General features: G+C 34.7%; 2 protein-coding genes across 4 annotated transcripts in view; one reads left to right on the top strand and one right to left on the bottom strand.

Annotated features, from left to right (window-relative positions):
• Positions 1-9,072, top strand: part of LOC108751434 — an 11,194-nt gene extending 2,122 nt beyond the window's left edge. The window contains exons 2-17 of one of the 3 annotated variants that reach the window (XM_018491639.1): positions 405-468; positions 1,042-1,147; positions 1,217-1,318; positions 1,906-2,089; positions 2,419-2,605; positions 2,699-2,787; positions 3,025-3,298; positions 3,717-3,798; positions 3,883-4,035; positions 4,718-4,949; positions 5,025-5,203; positions 6,444-6,804; positions 7,447-7,781; positions 7,858-8,169; positions 8,378-8,491; positions 8,559-9,072. In XM_018491639.1, the coding sequence (XP_018347141.1) occupies positions 405-468; positions 1,042-1,147; positions 1,217-1,318; positions 1,906-2,089; positions 2,419-2,605; positions 2,699-2,787; positions 3,025-3,298; positions 3,717-3,798; positions 3,883-4,035; positions 4,718-4,949; positions 5,025-5,203; positions 6,444-6,804; positions 7,447-7,781; positions 7,858-8,169; positions 8,378-8,491; positions 8,559-8,702 (2,918 nt within the window). In that variant the 3' untranslated portion in view covers positions 8,703-9,072. Of the gene's footprint in view, positions 1-404; positions 469-1,041; positions 1,319-1,905; positions 2,090-2,418; positions 2,606-2,698; positions 2,788-3,024; positions 3,299-3,716; positions 3,799-3,882; positions 4,036-4,717; positions 4,950-5,024; positions 5,204-6,443; positions 6,808-7,446; positions 7,782-7,857; positions 8,170-8,377; positions 8,492-8,558 lie in introns of all 3 variants that reach the window. The other 2 variants (XM_018491638.1, XM_018491636.1) reach the window with 2 other exon arrangements.
• Positions 1-22,251, bottom strand: part of LOC108751436 (bifunctional methylenetetrahydrofolate dehydrogenase/cyclohydrolase, mitochondrial) — a 94,630-nt gene that overhangs the window by 57,675 nt on the left and 14,704 nt on the right. The gene's annotated exons all lie outside the window — the stretch shown is intronic.

Raw genomic sequence — 22,251 nt, 5'->3', positions numbered from 1 at the left:
GAGCAAGAAAATATCAACATCGTGGAAGTGTAGTATTTTTATTCTGCTGTATTTTTATCTGCTCGAATTGCAGATTTTAAGATTACACATCTATTGTTGCTACAATTACAATGATAATAATAATAATAATAATAATAATAATGATATATAACAAACGCTAAAAATTAGACTTTTTAAAAGATAGATCAGTTTCAAAAGTATATACATTGCGAAAATCATGCTTTTAAAGCATTCGGTTGTGTATAGAATAATAAAATGCATCTTTATGAAATAAATAAAGTTACTTCGAAATATGAAATATGCTCCTCACGATACGAAGTGTCTGTATAGCACAACGTACCGTCGTAATTATTTTTAAGATAAAACAACAATTTCTCCACGGAATGTGCTTTTCAACTTCTTAGGGGAAACTCAGTACGACGATCCGCAGGTGCAATTCCCTCGTCCCATTCCGGACGAAGTTATCAGGTGAGCTCGCAACGTTCGCGTAAATAGTCAGTATAAGTACGGATGCGAACTACTTTCTTCGAATATCGATAATATGAGAAGAAAAATATAATTATTGAATCGTACAATGTGATGTAAAAAAATCCTTTTCTTTTTATAAAATCTAATAATGAGCTAGCGATTCTCAGGTCTTTTAAGATAAATTTTAATACATATAAAAAGTCTTAGAATTTAGTCTGCTATGGTAAAGAAACGATATGTTTATTGTAATTTCGTTATAATATTTAATAAAAAGCTAACATTCTTCAATTTTTCTTAGGTGAATTTTCTTGACAAAAATATTAGATCAATATTATAATTTCCCACTCAACAATATAAATGTGATGTACATGCTGTACATAAGTTACATTGTTGAATAGGAAATTATAACATTGATGTGTAATACTGTTAGTTTACTAGCTCTGTACATATAAAAAAAAGTCGTACTATTAACCTGTTGTAGTATAGAAAATGTGCGGTATGTATGACACGTTTGTTATAATTCTGCTTATTAATCCTGTTAATTTATGAAATAAATGCGGCGACTGTATGCAGCGTTTACGAGGTTTACGTGAAAGAAGACTCCGGTCCGGAATCGAAGAACGGTGATATACCGGGTGTCTCGGGATTAGGACTCATCGCTAATCATCAATTGAGCCAAGTAATCAATCGCTACAATAGTTTTATCAAAACTGAGAGTGATTTACAACCGAGTAAAATCACTTTCAAGGAGGAGTGCGTGGACCTGGGAGTGGATTCTATAGATTCCGGAGTGATCAATATCGACAGTACCATCACGAAGCTCGTGGGCAAGGACGCGTTAAGGTACAAAGTAAGTGCTAAAGTAAGATATCTTAAATATTTGTCGAACTATTAGTACGGCAAGTTGTTTGCCAAGAGCGAGTGCATATCGTTATGGCAGCAGTTTATATGAAATATTTTACCTGACGGACGTTGCTCCGTTTATCTAGTTTGCTCCCTTTCTTCTTACTTTGAAGAATGTCATTTACATACGCTCATTTCTATAGTTTTATGCTGCAGGTATTTGCCTATCTACATCGCGATGCATAATTGCGGGAGTATTCTAGGAAACTGTATTTTTACACAGCATAATGCAATCCTTGAAATTGCATCAAGCTTTTGTGTGTATGAATTTCACATTTTTGGTACCAATTATGCATATATATTTTTTAGTGTACAAAATAATACAATAATAGTTATTACTAACATAATATTTTAATAATAATAAAGATTAGAACCTTTGATCATAATTATTTTACTATGCATTTATAATCATAAATATTAAACATTTTTTTTCTCACTGCCTGATTTAACTTTGCAGTACTTCTTTATCGCAATTTGTAGATTAAAAAAATTGTTTTTGCTTTTGATATTTTGATTTAAGTAATTCTTTTTTAGATTTTCGAGCAAAGTGTTAACACGCCGGACAAGAATGTGGTTGTATACTCACATCCTGTTGCCGAAAGACCTTCGCCTCCGACGACCCGGCTTATCGACAAGGATGATCCGCGATCCAGGCTGCATTTTGTAAAATATTTGAAACGCGATGGGAAGACGCTCAAGATTTGGGAATGCGGTATTTGTACGTAACGCTTCTTGTTGTAATAATATCTGAACTTATTTAATTAATAAAAAAATATTTTAAAATTTAATTAATAAAGAATATTTGATACGAATAATTGTAATTCTTACATTCCCGCATTAGCTAATAATTAATGAAAAAAAATTACACAAAAAAATAAATAGAATTAAAAATAAAAATGACAAATATTTTTTTTTCGAGGAAAAATGTGATTCAGATTTCTCATTCGATTTCACAGTGTAGCGAGTAATTACTTTTTAATGTCGATGAAGGCCCGACAACTTGTATTCGTTATAAGAAACTTTTACGTTTGATGATATTCGAATCAGGTTCAAAAGAGTTTCGCCATCAGTACACTCTGATGAGACATTTGCCGACTCATACCGACGAGAGAAACTTTAAATGCGAGGCTTGCGGCAAGGCTTTCCGACAGTTGTCAACATTGAGTCAGCACAAAGCTATACACAGCGATGCCAGGCCCTACGTGTGCGAATTTTGCAAGAAAACATTTAACAGGTCGGAAATCATCTCTAAATTTTACATTTAAACGATAAAATGATTTCTGTATTGACTTGCATTTGGTTTTAAAATAATATGTATTTCAAATAGAGTATCTACGTTAATCTCCCATCGAAAAACACATTCGGAACATAAACCGCACAAGTGTCATGTATGCGGAAAAGGATTTCATCAAAAAGGTATAATACGTACAAGTATAAATTATGCAAAGATCTATTATTTCACATCGGCAGATTTTTTCGCATTCAGTCGAAAAGAATTTCCGAATGAAATTCCGTTAAGTCTTCTTTTTGCTCTTTCTCCTTTAAATTTATTTATGTCATGATTTTATTATATTTTTCATGTTAATGATGACGTTAATTTGACGTGCACAAAACATATGGTCATCGAAAAATCCAGCAATTAATGTTTTTCAGGCAATTTGCGAAACCATGTGTTCACGCACACGAATGAGCGGCCGTACAAGTGCGAGTTGTGCGGTAAAGGCTTCAATCAAATGTCGAATTTGGTCTGTCACAAGGTAAAAGCGCACGCACACGTCGACAAAATGCAATATTCATGCGGAGTCTGCGGAAAGGAGTTCCCGCGACGGTTCGCCTTGCGCTCGCACGAGGAGTACAAGCACGGTATTAAGTATCGAAGCACGAACAACGCGCAGTCCGCAGTGAACGAGCCAAATGCTGGGAAAAGGTACGTGAGAAAGAGGCTGTGACATGAAGCGCGATGTACAATGCATAACCATTGGCGTAATAAACGTATAAATGATCTGAAAAAATTATTGGAATTTGTCCGTCATCTCGAATGAATATCCACAGAATGCGAACAGAATTTCAAACTCATTTAATTAAAAAATATCGATTTCTCTATTATTGGTTAATATTTTTGTTGGATATAAAAAAGGAATGATTAAACATAGATGAATTAAAAATAAAATTGTAATTTTACAGGTCAATCTCCTGTAAACGATATCTCTCTGAATTAGTTTATTTCTCACAGAGGCTAGCGCGGACGATCAAAGCGCTTATATATTTAATTATTATTTCATATGATGTACAATTGATTTAATTATAGATATCTCAATGCGCGATATGTGATTATATATTTTCAGCAAGAACGTTAGGATCATTCAGTTATACAATGGCGATCGGCGTCAAACAAGTGAGAGCAAAGAGAAAGATTATTTCGGCTCAGTTAGTATATATAAATTTGATTTACGATGAATACGTCGAATTACGGATTGTGTAATTAAGTTTTGACATTTTATTTCATGAAAGTCGGATTTGACGGACAGCATCGTGATAAACAAAATCGATACGAAAGCGATGGAAATGGCATTGCTCCAGGGTCAAACTCCTTTCGCCCTTTACAAACCCGCGAAAGGTATACCAGTACTCGTTAAAATTTCGTCCACTGCGAATAATAAGCATGTAAGTATACTTGTAATATAATTAAATCTTTAATTGTCAACATAATTAAATCTCATCTCGGAAATTCAGCTTTTTAGCAAAAGAAAGATAGGTGAGCATGAAAATTATTCGTATTATTTAAAAGATCACACAACTCAGACAATACGCATTGTCTAGAAAATCTCTTTATGATGTCTTTTAGATATCTTTTAGATATGCATGTCCTAAAAAATGTCTTTTAGACATGCATGTTGTCTGGGAAGTAATATACGAACAAAATAGTACAATAATATTATTTATGTATTAAAAATGAAATAAACGAATCTATGTATAATTACGTATAATAATCTTACGTATAATTATCTATGAAAAATATCCACATTATAGTGAAATTAATTAAAATTTTTAATTATTTTCTTAATATAGCTTATTATTTTTTTGCATTAACTTAATGAAGATTGGGATTTGACTTTGCAAGAAGCTTAAAAATTTATATGTTCGATATTACAGCAAGTAGACTGCAAGTATATTTGTTTCGACTATTTTGCTATAAATAATTTTGATAGCTCCTCTGAAGCTTAATCTATTACAATGGGATTCGTTTCGAACAATATTCCTAGGTGTATCAATTAGCATTAATATCTACTGACATTAATGACAAAAATAACTTAATAATATTTAATTATTGGATTTACGCGTTTAGTTGTCGTACTTGACAATCACACATAATTTATCACAGATACTTACACCTGCGACTGCCGATGATTTGCGAATGGCAGAAAAAATAACTTTGAATCCTACCGAGACTTCAGATGCTGACGGTAATAAAGCTGTTCAGGTGAAAGTACCAGTGGTTGCTACTGTGATGCAGAATATCGAACCTGATGGCAGATCTACCTTCATCGTCGAGCCTCCTGGTGCGGAACAGGAGCAAGGTAAGCTCTCTCGTCAATCTTGCAAGGCGAGACGAGGAAGAAGGAGACGTGCTCCTCTCTTTAATCTATCGTCAGATGATCTGGTGACAGCATTGGACACGCAGTTCTCTCCTTCCGTGCTCCATCGCAACGAGCCGGACCGGCAAAATGGCCTGAACTCAACTACGTCGATAGACGAGTGTAACGAGTTACTGGAACTAGCCGCGCAAGGTGGAATACAGTTTGTTCGCGCCACGGAGGACGGTCGTTACGAGGTAATGTAGAAACGATTACCACATTCAACATATGAAGCTGTGTTAGCGCGTTCGTAACAGCACGTCCGTTAATAGTCACGTTTGGGGAACAGAATGATTGTTGGATCTCTTGTTGGAACTCTCTCTTAAAATAACTTTCCCTATAATTTAATTTAATTATTCGTGCGATATATTTTTGCGGGCTCTAAAAGATTTAATCCTGTTGGTAACACGTTTATTGTACGATTGTTTGAATTAATATAATAAAGAGCTTTAAAAAAAAAAAAATTAATTTTTACAGAAAAAGATTTTACATTAATAGAAGCCATTCTAAATACGAAAGAAAAAAGTTTAAATAAACTAAATATATTTAAAAAAAATTACATTTTAGGTTAAATAGATCTGAACAGACCAGTAGAGTTAAGATGAATTATCTGTATGATAACTGTGCCTGATTACTGTAATAAACTTCAACAAAATCGAGAAGACAATTATTAATGTGGTGGAAATTTAATGTAAGAGTACAAATCCCAAGCTATAACATCGTCTTTCGACATCTTTATCTTCTGAAAGGGCGGCGTACTCTTCTTTACGCAGAACCGACATTACGCCGTCGACGTCTTTTCGATCGACTTTTCGACTTACAGTACGCGCGACACATTCAGAGTATTCACGTCAGGCGCCTTCATTCCTTTACATAGAGTTCTCTATTTAGAGAACTGCTGCGTTGCCGCGTTTGCGAAACGTGCTGTGTAACGTTCTCATAGGAACATATAGCTGGAATTTATCTTTGGCGCTTCTTCAAATTAGCCGTAGAAACCCAATTAATTTTAGCCACTATATCGATAGACTCCAAATACTACAAGAGTTTTAATTAAATCCTAATTTCCATTGCAATTCCGTGAAGTAACTTCGGAAAGCTAATTGATTTTTATTGGTAAAAAATTTAAATTGACAGACAAATTTTACATATTTAAAATCTCAAGAATCCATTTCCGTTTAAATCCTCGATTTAAATCTATCTTATTTTAATATAATATTTTGAATTCATCTCTATAAGGATGATTATGATTTGTAATCGCGATTTGTATGATTTTTTTTTTGTAACAATAGGAATTACCGTGGCTAGAAAATATTATAAAAATGTTTTTTTGTATGCTGTATATATGTCACACAGTTTGCCTTGTCGTAATAAATTATTCCGGTCATGACGAAGCTTTAAACAGTTCAATGCCCTTACACGCACGCGTTATGGCTGCAGGTCATGACGAACAGCGAGGCCCGCGACTTAATGGCGCAGAATTCCCACGACGTAACGATTCTTGACGGTGAACAGGCGGATGCCATCAATCTCGTGAATATACGCAATAATAGTGATGTCATCATAGGCGACAACGATAATCAGATCATGGTGCTGGAATCCGGCCAAAAGTCCAGTGGTATGTCAATGGACGATATCGAAGTTCTTGAGGATAAAGATATTAGAATTCTCGATAGTAAAAGCCTCGACGATCGTTTCGCGGATGGCATGTCATTTCTTTCCCAGACCAAAATCGACGATCTCCTGCTGGGTCCCAAATCGCTGCCTATCGATGGCGATGGCGCTCTTGCCGGGCATGATGATGGTAGGTGAATCGATGTTGTAATATCACGATTTACAGAAATCCTTTAGATGTTGAGATTGTTGCACATTTTCTCAAGTCAGTTTGAACAATATTTTTATAATTTAACTCTTCACTGGCCAAGTAGATTTACAAGACAATATTTTAATGAATTTAGATTAAAAAATAAATAAAATTCAATCTAATTTCTTATGATAGTAAAAATTAAAGCTTTCATAAGTATGTAAGAATTTTTTTAGATTTTTATATAGTAAAACAAAAACAGTATAAAATATATACAGTATAACAATATAAAAAAATTTGCATTGAAGTTTTTAGAAGATTGCTGACGGAAGGTGCAAAATTCCACATAGACGATGAAGAATAAGTAGTTAATAATTATTAATTATGTTGAAAAAATATATCAGAATTTTTTTAGATTTTTTAGAGCTCAAAAACCTTTTAAAAAATATAACTGTCCCTCAGTGACCCAGGTGGTCTGACTAACAATATGTTGTGAAATTCGGGATGGTCTGCGGAGGTTTAATTAAAAAATCCGGATTAAAATACAAAAAAGAACAAATTACGCATAGCAACGCTACGACGTTAGAAAATAGATTTGTTTAGAAATAGTATTACAACTTTTGTTATTATCGATTTCAGTAATGACTGTGACATCGAGTCAGCAAGATCTAACGAGCATTTTGGGTCATCCCTCGAATCTATCTACCAGTTCGCAATCCTCATTATCATCTCTGTTCATGAAGAATCATACGCCATTGTCGTTGTTGAGCGAGACACTACCGTATCTAAAGAGCAATCAGAGTCTCGCGGAAGATCTAAATATTCTTGGTGTCTCCTCCATGGAAGATCATCATTCGGAATACGACCCGAAGATGAAATTGTCGTCAGTCTTCGACGACGACTGCGATACTGGCTTAATGCCTTTTGGTCAATCAGACATGAAGATGCTCGACCCCGGAAGTCAGTGCATGAAGGTACAGTTAATTAAACATTGCGCGCGAGCGATGGTTATTGAGAATACGCTATACATTTATACGACGAATTTTATAGTCTTTCAGTGATAAGTTTTGTTTGCCACCCACGAAGCTATATCCCGGCCTAAATGAGGTGAAGATCTTGGGACCGAAAAATCATAGTCATGAGTTTATGGCTCCGCACTATCAAGATACTAGATTCCTCAGCCCTTATGAACAGTTCCTCAAGAATACTTCCATGCAAAATGTTTGTGTACCTAATATCGTCGACGCATCAGAAGGATGTAAAAAGGAGGTGAAAATACTCGGTAAAAGACTCGGTACTGGAATTATTACTACGACTGAGGAAGGTGACATCGTCAAAGTTATCGATGACAAACCTAAATTTGTAAGTAAAATCATATAATTCTTTTTTTTTTTATTATTTTGTAAAAGATAATGAAGTAATAAAAATTTAATCATTAATTTATAAGCGTTATAACATAACATAAATGTGTTTGTCTATTATAATTTATAACGAAGTAAATAGCGGTTTCATTAACAAAGATTAAGTGCTATTCTAATTATTTGATGAAATGTTTGCTATTTAATTGTAGGAAAATACATTGGATCTCTGCGACAACGTTTTGCAGCAGTGTACAACCATATCGCCTAGACGATTGCACCGGCAGCCGCCGATAGAAAGTGACGCGGACAACTTTTTGCTTCAAGTAAACACTTTCGAAAATAATTATTATAAGAGCGACGATAAAGAGAATCTTTTTCGAACCTATGCAGGCTGGCAGTCCCTGTTCGGACTTTCTGAATTTCGGTAATCGCCTCGCCGGTAAAGATTTGTCCCCCGACGGTCACATTGATAGAAGTCAGAAGGATGATCGCGGGGATAGTTTCACGTCCGGAGAAATGCTGGATCTGGATTGACGAAACGCGGCGGACGTAGATAAAATGGACTCTTACTTCCGGAATTATTCGTTTTTTTGTATCACTGCGGTTTGTCTGGCGAAGTATTCGTGCATTGCTTCGATCCTGTTCGGTGCGTATACAGAAATGAAAGGTAATATGTGAATAAAAAATAATTAAATTGCAATGAGGAGGAAGGTGCATTTTGGTAATTTTATAGTTTTCCGTTCTGCAAAAAGTTGCACATATTTAATACGATAGACCGAATTTTTATTACTTACATATTTTTACTTGCAAATTTATGTTGCTAAATAATGAATGATACTACATTATCTTAATATTTTTGAGAGTGCGCGACGATTGATTCGCAATCGAAGGATAAATAAAATATTTCGCGAAGTAAAACATTAATATAATTTCCAATCAATTTTAATAAATATATTTGTAAATCGAAATACAAATAACCGTTCTTGAATTACGCTATATCGCTACTTTCAAGTTTTCTACACTGATTTACGTAATATGTATAAAAAAAAATCTGTCTAGTATTTTATATTTAGATATTTTAATGTTGAAGAATAAATGAAAGTCTTTTCCGAGCTCCTCTCTTTTATTCGGTGATAATAAAAAATAAAATATAGTATATATTCGTTAGAATATAACGAGAAAAATCATCTCAGCATTGCTGTTTTTAATAAATACGTGGGATAGAGAGATACGAAAGACTGCGGTATCCCGATACGAAGGTTATTTAGATTTATTCGCGAATTCTCGACTCGGCAATATTTTCTCCGCGTGTACGTGCCAATACCAATAGGTGGAGTGGTTAATACCGTCCGCCCTGGCATCCATCCCTGCTACTTGATAGTCAGCTCCCATTCGGAACCGCACCGTCTTATATAGCAATGTGTCTGTACAAGCAATCTGATTTGCAATTTGTGGGATTTATTATAGAATTGATGCGAAAGACAAATTAGTTAGCAGTTTGTTGACGTTCGGATTATTATATGCGAATTATTCGTAGATATATATTTTTAATCAGGATATGTCCAAGCAGAACATAAAAGTCATGATATCAAAATGGTTATCAAAAGTTATTTTTTCATTAGTTACAATTTTTTTAAATGTCTAAACAACGTTATCGTGACCTGTTGTTCTGCTTGGATAATATCTTAAAAATTATGTGCTTGATTATATTTTTAAACAAAGTTTGATTTTTGTTCTTTTTATGTTACATTTTATCGCTATACAATAAAATATAAATTTATAATGACAGAGATGTTGGTTCGTAAGTGTAACTACCATGGTATACCCATCGAGTGATATCTTATGGTCGGAGTTAACATCTATCTTCACTACTTGATAGTCAGCTCGTAGAAACCTTTCTACATTTAGATAACGTGGGAAGAAGATGTAATATAATATCTCGGAAAACGTAAGATTGAAATAAGCGTAATAAGTTATAAAAGAAAAGAAATGACATTACTTATTTGTGTATCGATAAAGCGCAAGCATTTCTGATACGGAATTGTTGAGCATCTTTTCCTTTGGAAAGCGAATTTTTTGATCAAAATAAAATTGATCTCCTGTCTTCAATTTGAGATGCTTTTATTGAATAGCTAATAAACTAATTTAATAAACTGGTTAAACTTAGCTTCATTTTTCTTCGTGAAACATAGAATTGGCGAGTAGCAAATTAATAAAATTCTGACGCAAATCCGTAGCGGCGACACGTTGCTGCTTACGAACGCGGCGCCATGTGCGCGAGCAAACGTGTCGGAAAATTTACTTTTCTCCCGCAAAAGCCGGCAACCCGCCGTCGTCGCAGCTCGCAAATACGCAAAAATTAAGTTGTAAAAGTCGCTCCGAATTGCTCGCGCTTTCCAGCCACGTCTGCCGCGAGGAGGAGTGAATCCCTCGGAAATTCCATTCGTTCTTTCCCCGTACTCCGTGCACCTCCTCCCCGTCATTCACGGGACCTCTCGGAAGGGAATTCGCGGCCTTTTCTCGCCTGCTTTGCATCGAATTATTTAAAAATGCACCCGACGTACCGAGAAACATCTACTTAACTTGAAAGCGCTTCGGGACGTTCTTAACGCGCCGGAAGTACCGTGAGAACAATAGCGTTAACGATGACTCGCTGTCATTCGACAACACCTTACCTACAAAAGACGAAGAATTTGAAATCCTTAAAAGCTGACCGAGATGCTTACGACTATTCTTAACTAATGTTTCCTAGGCTGTAGGATTTTCATCTTCTGCGATACGTTTGTATTTCATAATTGTCATTTAACGTCTTTCTTTCACACAATAATTTTCTCGATAATGTTTCAAATTACGTATAAAATTTTATCTTTTACGGAAAAAACGATTTTTTTTTTGCAGAAATATATGTGAAAACCTCGATTAATTATATGGACAATTGCACAAGTTTTACATGTTTGATACATCAGCTAAAAAAATATTCATTATTGAATCTTGTCTATAATGTAATTTGTTCACCGTCCAAAATAGAACACAGAATCATAATATAGTCATAATGATATTATAGGATGTCGTCATAATGTCATTTAATATCTAAAACTGAGCTTATAAATGATAAATAAGGTCATGATGATGTTCTTGTGATATTATTATGATTTCTGATTGAGATATAATCATATGTGATGTAGCTTAATTAATTTATTTTACCGGAGCTTAATTGATCATAGAATTAGTAGACGTCGCACTAATAATACTCATAATGAAAATTGTACAAGTTTTGTTACATCTTTATTACATTTTTGATACATCGTAGATCAAAAACTACATGCTATCTATTATTGAATCTTCGATGACATTTTTGTTCACCACATCACAAGTTATATTACGTGAAAAAATTCTTTTTATCAGGATTTATAATTTTTTATTTAATTAATTAGAAATAGATTAAAAAAATTTTAATTAAAATAAAAATTAGAACGCTCGACGCTGATTAGAATCAAATTTTATGCAGCATTACGAATCGTGCTTGAATTTTCTATAAACTATTTCTAATAAAATTACTTTCAGCTCTATATCTATTAAATTTTTAGATATTCAGCAAAATCGTTCTTTCCGTGTAGAAACGTATCCTGGACGCGCGCGAGCGGTTATTATCGGGTAATCATTTCCAATAAATCCATTTATGGATAGCGATTTATCGAGCAAAAAGAGATTAGCGCAAGCGCCGCTGATCGCCACGCGGGAGATAATTGAATTTGGCTCGGCGAGCTAATCGCATTTTTGTAAAGAACCGTGCGATGAGAATGGCCGAGGATGAGCATTCTTGCTTTATAACGTAATTGCAGCAGAAAGTATTCCCGCGTTAGATCACTCGGCGCATTATGGCTTCGCAGCCCGTATCCCTATAAGCTGGGAAAGAACGCTCGTCTTTTTCCATGGAGGCGCGAGATTTCTCCCGCGGGTATAACTTTGGTGAGCGAAACGGCCCCACGGATTATCTGAGGAAGTGCGAAGAGGCTTTTAACTCGGTATAATTTATTTAAAAGCCGAGGCCGAGGGGGCTGGCCGCGAAAGGGGAATCTCTGAAGAAACAGCCTTAATTAGCACGGACTTTCTTACTACCGGCAGATTCTGCCTTAATTTTCGCAGATGAAAACCGCGCGATCCGCCTCTTCTTCTTCGTGCTTTTTCTTTTCGCAAACCTGTCCCTTTCTCTCTTCCTCTCATCTTCTTTTTCTTCTCCCCTCTTTCTTCTCAGTGACTTCTCTTCGTACTTTTCGATATCACCGCGCCTTTGTCCTCAAACCGCGTTTGACAATTCGCGGTAAAGAAAAGTCCACGTGTTGATTAAATCCTGCAATTAAGGGCAGCGATGTTCAGTCGAACGTATATGCGGGATTTAATGTGCGACGAGCAAAGTTGAAGTCTGAATGTAATATGATTTTGCTCGATTCCGTGGACTTTATGTAAAGCCTGTCCCACATTTATCGCAACTGCGTAATATGCGGAATCGATTTTAGCTTGATGAAGATTTGATGAAAGTTGTGTAATCAGAAAGATATTTAACATTGCAAATGAAAAAGTTTAGTTTTCGTAAGTTAATATTCAAGAGATGGATAGTAAGGCCTTTCTCCTCTTGGTTAATCTTTAGATTTTATATAGTTTAAAAGAAATTTTATTTAACTTTATTATTATATACATAAAAATGTATTAAAAATTTAGAATCTGTAAGTAGTACTCTTTCGTGAGTTTTAAAAGAATTTTATTATGAGCGATGAACGAGATTGTATTTCGCGGATTACACGTACTGTTCTCACTCGTATTTTCACCGACGTTACGCTGAGAGAAAAATTCAGTACTTGTGACTATAATCGCATGATAAAGTAATTGTGATTAGAAGCTCCACTTTTTAATTATTACTCTATAGTGTTAGTTATAATAATAATTTATAATTATTTTATTTTATAAAAAATAATAATAGGCTACGAGTTAAGATAATTGATGCTCTAGAATTTACAATAACGATTATAGTAAAGAATAAACAAACATTTCCCGATCTGTATCAAGCCATTTTCAACATTAAGCAAAATCAAATATTTTAAGATGGTAGAAATTACAAATATTGAAAGACAAATATTTGATATAAATTATATTTTTATAGTTTTGTAAAAAAGTATGTAGTTAGTACCGAAAATAAATTATAATTAAATTATGATAATTACAACCATTTTTTTCTCTCATTGCAGACACTTTTTAGATTCAAAGTAAATTCGTGGGAAGAATCGAGAAGCTCGTTGCAAAAAACGGGCGTCTGTTGTGCATGCCTGACGACAACTATTCTCCCTAACAAAGTCAATTGACGGCGCTGCCGTAATGCACTGCCGCCTACTTTGGAAAATTTACTTTGAATTTCGCTTCCTTTACGAGCTTTTCCTTTCTACTTTCCACGGGACATTACGTCGTTCCCGCACCCGCGCGCTGGTGCCCTCGCGAATTACCTCGTCAGGTATTCAGCCCTCATACACAGCCATTTCGCAAATTCGATCTTCCTCAGTGCGCGAGACGCGGCGAGACCCCTCTGGGTTTCGACAGAGAGAAGGAGAAACAGACGAGAGCGAGTCAGCCAGTAACGTTAAATTAAACCGACTTGCGACACATAAAACTGTGCGACGTCGTTTGATTAACGCTGTAGCATGGAAGGCTCGGCATAAAAGAGATTATATACGTGCTAAAAATGATGGTGTATAAAAGAGATTGCGTATTAAACTAAGAATCTCAGAACAAGCTACTTCCCCAAATATTTCTTCTTTTTAACTTCATTTTTAATTAAATAATCTCTAATAAAAACAATAATGTGCTGTGAACCAAATTAAGTTTTGATGCTAAAATTTATAGAATAAATATTCTAAATATACAAAAGCAAACGTTTCGAAATTATAGACTATCTTCAGTGTGTGTGTGTATGTGTGTGTAAATTATAAAAACAATGTCAAAAGTTAGTTGGAAATAAATGAATAGATCATAATTAATATTAAAAGTCAGTAGCAAATATAAAAATTACGGGCCTTATAGATTATTTAATTATTTCTTTCGTTTAATAATTCATTCAATGACGAAAATTCTCTGATCAAGAATATCAGCGTCGAAGTGATAGAATTAAGAAGTGATAGAAAATGCTGCGCGTTTGCTATTGGATTAGACGCACGTGCACATTGTATTATACTACTAAAAACCGTTAGGAAGAATTGTACGGAGATGGAAGGAGATAGTGAACCGTTTAGTCGAGAAAAGAAATTTTCCCAGGATGCCTTTTGTTTTAAAGGCAGGAGACGTGAACCTGATCTGACCCAATCTGATTTCAGTCTACTCGAAAGACTATCGTGCAGACATAAGGTTTCTTTTCTACGGCAAAGTAAAAGAGGCATGAGATGTTGGCGAAAAGGTGAGAAAGAACGAGAAAGTGGACCAGGAAATGAAGTTGCAACCTGCTACGACAAATATTCGCCGTTGGCGATTGGTAGTATCTTTATTGGATTCGATAATTTTCCATTTTTAGAGAAAAAATAATTATGAAGTAAATCAAATTAAGTCGATAGAAATATGAAATAAATTAATTCGCAGCATTCTTAATTATATTTTTGTTCGAGAAAAAAATAATATCGCTAAAAATAATATACTTATATTCGCGCAATACATTGAAAATATGTCGAAAGACGATAACCGTTCTTTTCCGATAAAAGTATAATTATCGTGTTCTTTTAATATTCATCGTTTTGCTAATTTGCTGATTTCGTTCAATTATACAGTGAATTAAATTTGACCACTCAGCGATTTCTTGATTATCATATTTCCCGTTTAATATTCCTTACTTCAGTAATATTCCCGATTCAAACTCGTAAAATCTAGATAGAAATTTGTCAAATGGATGTTGATTTTAAAGATTGTTTTTCATTTGATTTCATCCCCATTTTGGCTAACCAGCATTTTCTTGTTGCTCTCGTAATGAAATCGTAGAACTCGGCTCTTCCAGTTGACGACAGAAAACTCGGTTTTCTCGAATATTCGCTATTCTGTTTTTATCATTAATCATATGTCGCATTAGACAAAAAGACATTGAAGTGAAGAATTACATTCTTGTTATCAAAGAAAACTAGATATTGTAAAAAAATATAACTACGAATTACATTCGCGGAATATTTCTGTCGGAAATGTGATTTTTAAGAATAAATTAATTTAGCTTGTGTGTGTCCTATTGATAATCAAAATCTGATTGTTTATTTTTACCAATCCAGGGAAATCATAATTTTACCATTCAGAAATCGATTAATTGAATTTACTTATAACGAGAGAAAAAAGTTTAACAGAGGGAAAAAATACTGCGCGTGAGATATGCCTCTATTTTTCATCCTTTTACGAATCTTACATATTCTTAGAGTCTCGAAAGTTTTATATGTCTCGATTATAGCGAGCATAATGTTAGCGGGGCTATCTTAACTCGTTGCGGTCTTTTGTAGGGAATACCCAATATATCATGACGATTCTACTGAAGCGCGTCTTTACGAGCCTCGCCAAGGAATTTATGACTCCGAGATAGAATTGGATCGGGCGGTAAGCGTCTGTTGAATACCGATTACGCATTGCGTTACTTGCACACGTTGTGAAGCTTGCTCAATTTGCGGAAAGAAATATTTTCTTTCAAAAGATGTCTGTAAGTCATGGCATTTCTGACGATTTTTCTTGTATTATCATAACTTTCTTTACGAAAAGAGAAAAAAAAATAATGACTAGTATCTATTGTATAATTTCCTTACTAATGCTATTTTAATACTGGTAAATGTAATACTGACAGATAGTAATTAATTATTTTAAGTATTAAAAGCACTGTTCGATGCTTTCAGTGCTCCAAATACAGTGGCTGCCAAAAGTTTCGGGATAACATATGATTTTATGATAACTTTATTATCAATTTTTTTCAGTTTATATTAATACAATTTTTCTTACATTAAACTTAAAAGATCATAATATTTTAAATACTAGAATATATTAAATTAAGTATTCGTATACTTGATTTTTATTTGTAAAGGTTCTTTACTTGAGCAATACGATAAAATTACATTGGCTTTTAACTTTTGGTATCGCTGTCAGTAATGTAACTATCTTTCAGTAATAAATTGGTCCAGTATTGGATTTCTGTTTGTTCTTATTTTAAAATTATTTTAATCCCTTTAATCTTTTATGTAACTGATTTATGACATTTTAAGAATGAAGAACTTAAAACGATCTTAAATATGATAATCTACTATGAACAGCGCGACCTATGACATACAAGTACATATCTATTTCTATTTGATAATAGACATTCGGCAAAATAACTGCCGAAAAAGTAGACATTAAAATTTCATAAGATGTCACAAAAGCCTTCGATATGTCTTCTGAACGCTACGAGATCCGCATGAGATTTCTCGATGCCCGATAAATAAAACCCGCGTTAAATTCACGGGAAGTATTAACGAAATATTCGGAATTATCAAACCCCGGCTTCGGTCCGATTGGGTATGAATCTTGGATATTGCTACGGTCCACCGGGACAATATTATCGAGTAGTTAAATTCAGCGGTACAATATATTTCGAGCCAGCCAGCGGCTATTAAGTCCGCTCGAGCGCGGTGCCGCGGGGCGAATTAATTAATAAAACCCGTTGTTCATTAACTAATTGACCATCGGGCAAAGAGCTTCGCTGAGAGATTTCGTTTCTGATGCGACATATTACATCGACCCCAACGCACGAGCGTGATTTAATAATTGCAGCGTGCACATATCGTATCAAATGTGTACCAAGTGCTCACGCTTCATGACGGTAAAACTATTAAGCCTAATTTATTTTTTTTTTTTTTGCGTGCCTTAAAAGACATGGTAGTCACGTGTAAGGCAACAGAGGATATTATTCTAAAGGATGGATTTTTAGATTACAAAAACGCTTGAATTTATTAAGAAATACATATGTATGTAATGTTTCATATATTTATATATTTATATAAAATGCAAAAGTGATTTGTAACGTAAATAAAAAATCGGGATGTGAATTTGTAGCGAAATAAATAAATCCATAAATAGCAGCTAAATTATACGAACAAGTCGTATGATGTAAAGTATATATGTACTATGTCTGTAGCAGATACAAAAATTTTAGAATTAATAAATTACATTTCTTATCATATTTTGTGTCAAATGTTTAGTGTATCTTCTACTATATTTATAAGTATTTATAAGTATACTTTCATACATTTGTATATTCTTTAATAAATTTGTTTAACATTTGTGGAAATGTCGTTTTCTCGTTACCAAAATTTTAATGCGGCATTATTTGTCAGACTCAATGCTCCAAGCATGGTACTTGTTTGTTTGCAAATAGTGCGTGCACGTCACGTGCATTATTTTGAGCACGAGAATTTCACGGGAATTGCCAATACGCCAAGCCGTTTCGCGTCATCACGGAAGAACATTTATACAGTTGTAAGTGGAAAGCCCGCTAACGATCTACAAACTAATATGTGTAATAGCACCGTACTGGTACCGGGGCCAGTTGTCGGGACCGTTTCCGCTTTTCAAACATGTTCTCAAACGCAACGGAACTATCCAATAACATTTACACTCTGCTCACGTGATTGCTCAAGATTTCCAAACTTTACTAAATACCACCACGAGGTAAAGCCTCCGTTTCCGCAGAAGCGACTTTAAAGCTCTCCATTAAATGCATTTGGCCCCGTTTGTCAAATTTCACTAGTGAATATTTAATGCACGTTATTTTGAAGGATGGATTCAGCTTAATGTAATAGCGCTTGAATTTATTAAGAAATAAGCATATTTATATATAATATATTTATGTTATTCGTGTAAAATGCAAATTGATTTGTGTGGAGTAAAGCAAAAATTGGAATGTAAATTCGCATAACCTAGTGAAATAAATAAATTCATAAAAGAGCAATGTTTAATTCGTCGTTTATTCGCATCGACGGTCAATATATATATATATATCGCGTTCGAACAAACTCGGAAAATTATTAATAGTGATAATCCGGGGTGTGCGTGCACGTCGCCAGATGGTGAGTTTTAATAAGTCAAATTAAATTGGATTAAGAGGAGCCATCCGCACGATACGGGACCGAGGATTTTGAATATTATATCAAGAATTTTCTGCAGGTTCCTGTGTAGGAACAGTCGTGTAGTAATTTGGCTACATCAGCCAGAATGGAGCGAAACGATCTTGCGAAGGAATCTTGTTTCTTTCACAATTGTTACAGCGTGTCTAACACGTTTCTAATTAATGCGTCATCTTTACATAAATTCTGTGTTGAAATTTATACTTCAACAGAGAAATTATTTAATGCAATCTTGATAATGTCTGATTTTTTAAAAAGCCTTATTTTAATATTAATTAACCTTCCATTTGCCAATCTGGGTCTTTTTAACAAAATTTTACTTTTAAATTTCATTTTCATATTCATTCTTCAATTTTTTAACAAGATTTTAACATTAGAGTTAAAAATTATTCTATAATGTAATAGCGAGATGTTGAAAAGTAAACTTTGATTTTTTTTAAAGTCCAGAACAATAAAAATTCTGAGCTAAACAAAAAGCTTGAGCTAAAAAAACCCAGATTGCAAATGAAGGGAGTAAAAATACGATTGCAGATAGAAGATTAAGTATTCTTTAAAGAATCGAATGATTTTATGATTGTGATATTTGAAAAATAATCAAAATTGATTGACACATATAATAGATAATATCGATAAACGCAACAAAACGAGTATATCAAAATTGTTTTCATCGATACGATTATTCAATACCGATTTCTTTACATAATCGAAAAAAAAGTGAAAAAAAAATTCCTTATCATATTGGAGGTATTCGCTTGATTTACGTTCAGTTGTGTACATATTCCATATATTTCCGAATGCACGCGACCCGTAAATATTTTCGAATATAAATCATAAATGGAGTATTAATTAATTGCGCGAGATTAGGTTGTTCGAGATAAAATGGGTTGACAGTAACATGTGATAATATGCATTCCCTTATTTATTATTAATAATCGTATTTTGGAGGCACGAAACTCGACTGAAAATAGAATGCAATGACGCATGGGCACGTTGCTACGTGTGCGTTGCACTTTCAGAAACAGACGTGTAAAACGTGCAAACCCATCGTAACACATTGTAACGTGTTTACGCGGGCAGGTACAAAATTCTGAAAGCATAAATTAATTCCCCCCATTCCATCCATTATCGGAATCCGTGAGTGGGAGCATAATTTCCCAATTAATGTTTACTTTTTTTTGTCTCCAATTATATTACGATTTCGTTTCGGTCGCGCATCGCAAATATTCACACTCTAATAAACCTGTGATACGTGCAACGTATCAATTTTACAAAAATTAGCTTGTCCGGTTAGTCGAAAGTGGTCGAAATTGAAAAAAAAAAAAAAGAAAGGAGACTCGGCAATTGGCGTGTTTTCGTTAATTGAATTTTCAGCCGCTTCATTATCAGTGCCGGTTGCTCGCCCGTTGATATTTTTCCAATCGCGCTCGTCCGCTCGTGCTCGCGTTTTCCTTCGTTTTATTTTATTTTTTTTAAATTTTTTTTTCACTGTAAACGAACGCGCGCGCGCAGTCAGTAATTAAAACATAGAAAGTGGATACGAGTGGAGAATCGCAAGAGGCCCCTGTGGCCAATGAAATAAAGATATAAGAGAAAAAAATGTTTGATGCCTCTGCATTAACTGTTCGCTGGACTACATTTAAAGTATTTTGGATTGATTGTTTTTTTTTTTTCAAACGTGAAGTAACCGAGATATTTTTCTGAATTTTTAAAACAGAATTTGCCTTTCAAATGGAATTTTAATTTAATCAGTAATATATTCTCTCAGGCCTTTTAAAATGTCAATTGTAACATTTGGTAAAAAAGCCTTCGAGTTTTCTTCAATTCATTTTTTCAGTTGGACGTTAATTTGGCTTTATTATACGTTGAATTGTTGCGATGAAGTAGTTTAATAACGCTTATTAATAAGCTACATTTTATATGAAATCAAACTAAAATCGTGACATAACAATTGCTCGATGCGTATGAACAAAAGAAATTCCATCGTAAGAGGAAATACACGTTTTCCCGAATTGAGCAATCACCGTAATGTGCGTTACACCATAGACATTGCAAATACGATGTTAACGCAACGTTGTGTTACGCCGAAGTGGTGCGAGTCTTCCAGCGAAAGCGACGAGAATCTTGTGAACTTACTTTTGCATAACGTAACTCGATGTTAATAATTTCTTTCATTTCACCAATTTTTTTTTATTAAAAAATCGCATTTCAAGAGTTGGATATTAATGTTGAGTATCGCCCATGGTACGCGAAGTGACACGCTTATAGTCAGGTAGAATATAAAATCATAATAAGATCGAGGTCGAAGACATTTTAGGAAAAATGTCATTCGATGCTCTTTTAATTTTTTAACTTAAAAAATTAAAATCACTGTTATATCAAGAATTTGTCACAAAATCATCATTAAAAATGTATCGAATAATATCATTATGATTTTTCTTAAAATAACTCTAACTTTATGTCATCTTGATTTAACTTACGATTTTGTATTGTACCTGGGAACGTGAATTCGCTCGAGGCACGAACAAGAAGAGGTTTCGAGGGCGGTTCACGACCGACGCTAGTTTCGATCGTAATCGCGCAACGATACGCCACGGTTGTCCGACCATATCAATCACATCAGAAGCGGCCCAGTCGATTCCGCGCGTTACCACAATAGTGTTTCCACGGGATTATTGCCACGTTACATCGGTGTGTGCGAACAACACCCAACGCATTTTGACGATACACTTTATCGCGGCTTCCATGTCGCACTGTAATCCCGCATCCTTCCCAGTCTTGGGTTTCTCTTTCGCATCGAATAAATAAGTAAACCGCCATAGAGTTGATTTGACGCCGCATATGTTATTTTCGCAATATGCTTCTTTAGAATATTGCGGCTTTCCAATGATTTCCCTATAGACTCTCTCTGTCTTGATCCTATTGTTAAATTATTAATGACTTTATATCCATCCCCCCCCCAATTATTATATTATTTTTATAATTTCAATTTTATAATTTCTATACAGAAATAATAGAAGAAGATTTTTATTGAAAAGAAAAGGGTAAAAACATCTTCATAAAAGAAAGGGTAAAAGATCTCTGTTGAAAAATTTCAAAACTTCGGGGGCGAAGCCCCCGTCGATCTTAAATTCTTTACGATGCGAAATAACTTATAACAACGTCGTGGATAAAACACTTCTTTCACCATCCCCTTCCTACTCGATCGTTGGAATTATTGACGAGCCGCGGATTATATAGAAAGTACGAAAAGGGGCGAAGACGCTAAGGAAAAAGAACGCGTATCCGCGGGCGGGAGAGGAGGCGAAAAAAGGCGCGCCCTTAAAAAATAAACGAACAAAGACGAGGAGAAAAGGAGGAATAAAGCGAGGAAGAGAGGCACACGCGCGCGCCGATAGAAATGGCGACTGCTTGATACACCGTGCACATCGGATAAATTTTCAATCGGACAAATTCTGAAAGGGTCGCTACTATACCCCCGCTGCCCTTCTCTTCCGTTCCTTTACCCACTTCTTCGAGCCCCCGCACACGACCGAGCAAGTTTAAAAATCGATGCAGTCTCGAGGAACCTTCTTCGTCTTCTTCCTCTTGCGTCTCTCTCTCTCTCTCTCTCTCTCCCTCTCTCTCTCCCTCCCCCTCTTTCTCTTCGTCCCTCCTTCTCGATTTCGCAGGGGAGAAACTATCCTCCCTTTCCTCTATCGGGTCTCCTTTTCTCCGTCTCGTGAATAGGAAAAAGAATACACACTGGCCAGATACGTGTACGATGGACGATATAAACTACACTACGATAAGCGTATCCTCTCCTCGCTCCAATACGATTTTTGGTAGACACGATTGGTATTCGAATGCATATATGAAGCTGTCTTATTTTTACTCTTTTATCAAACGTTATTATTTTAGTATTTTAATTTTTATTGCCTGAAGCTTAA

The sequence above is a fragment of the Trachymyrmex septentrionalis genome, unplaced genomic scaffold (genome assembly GCF_001594115.1).
Source record: "Trachymyrmex septentrionalis isolate Tsep2-gDNA-1 unplaced genomic scaffold, Tsep1.0 scaffold44, whole genome shotgun sequence".
In the NCBI taxonomy this organism is placed as follows: Eukaryota; Metazoa; Arthropoda; class Insecta; order Hymenoptera; family Formicidae; genus Trachymyrmex; species Trachymyrmex septentrionalis.
This window is presented reverse-complemented; position numbering and strand designations above follow the sequence as displayed.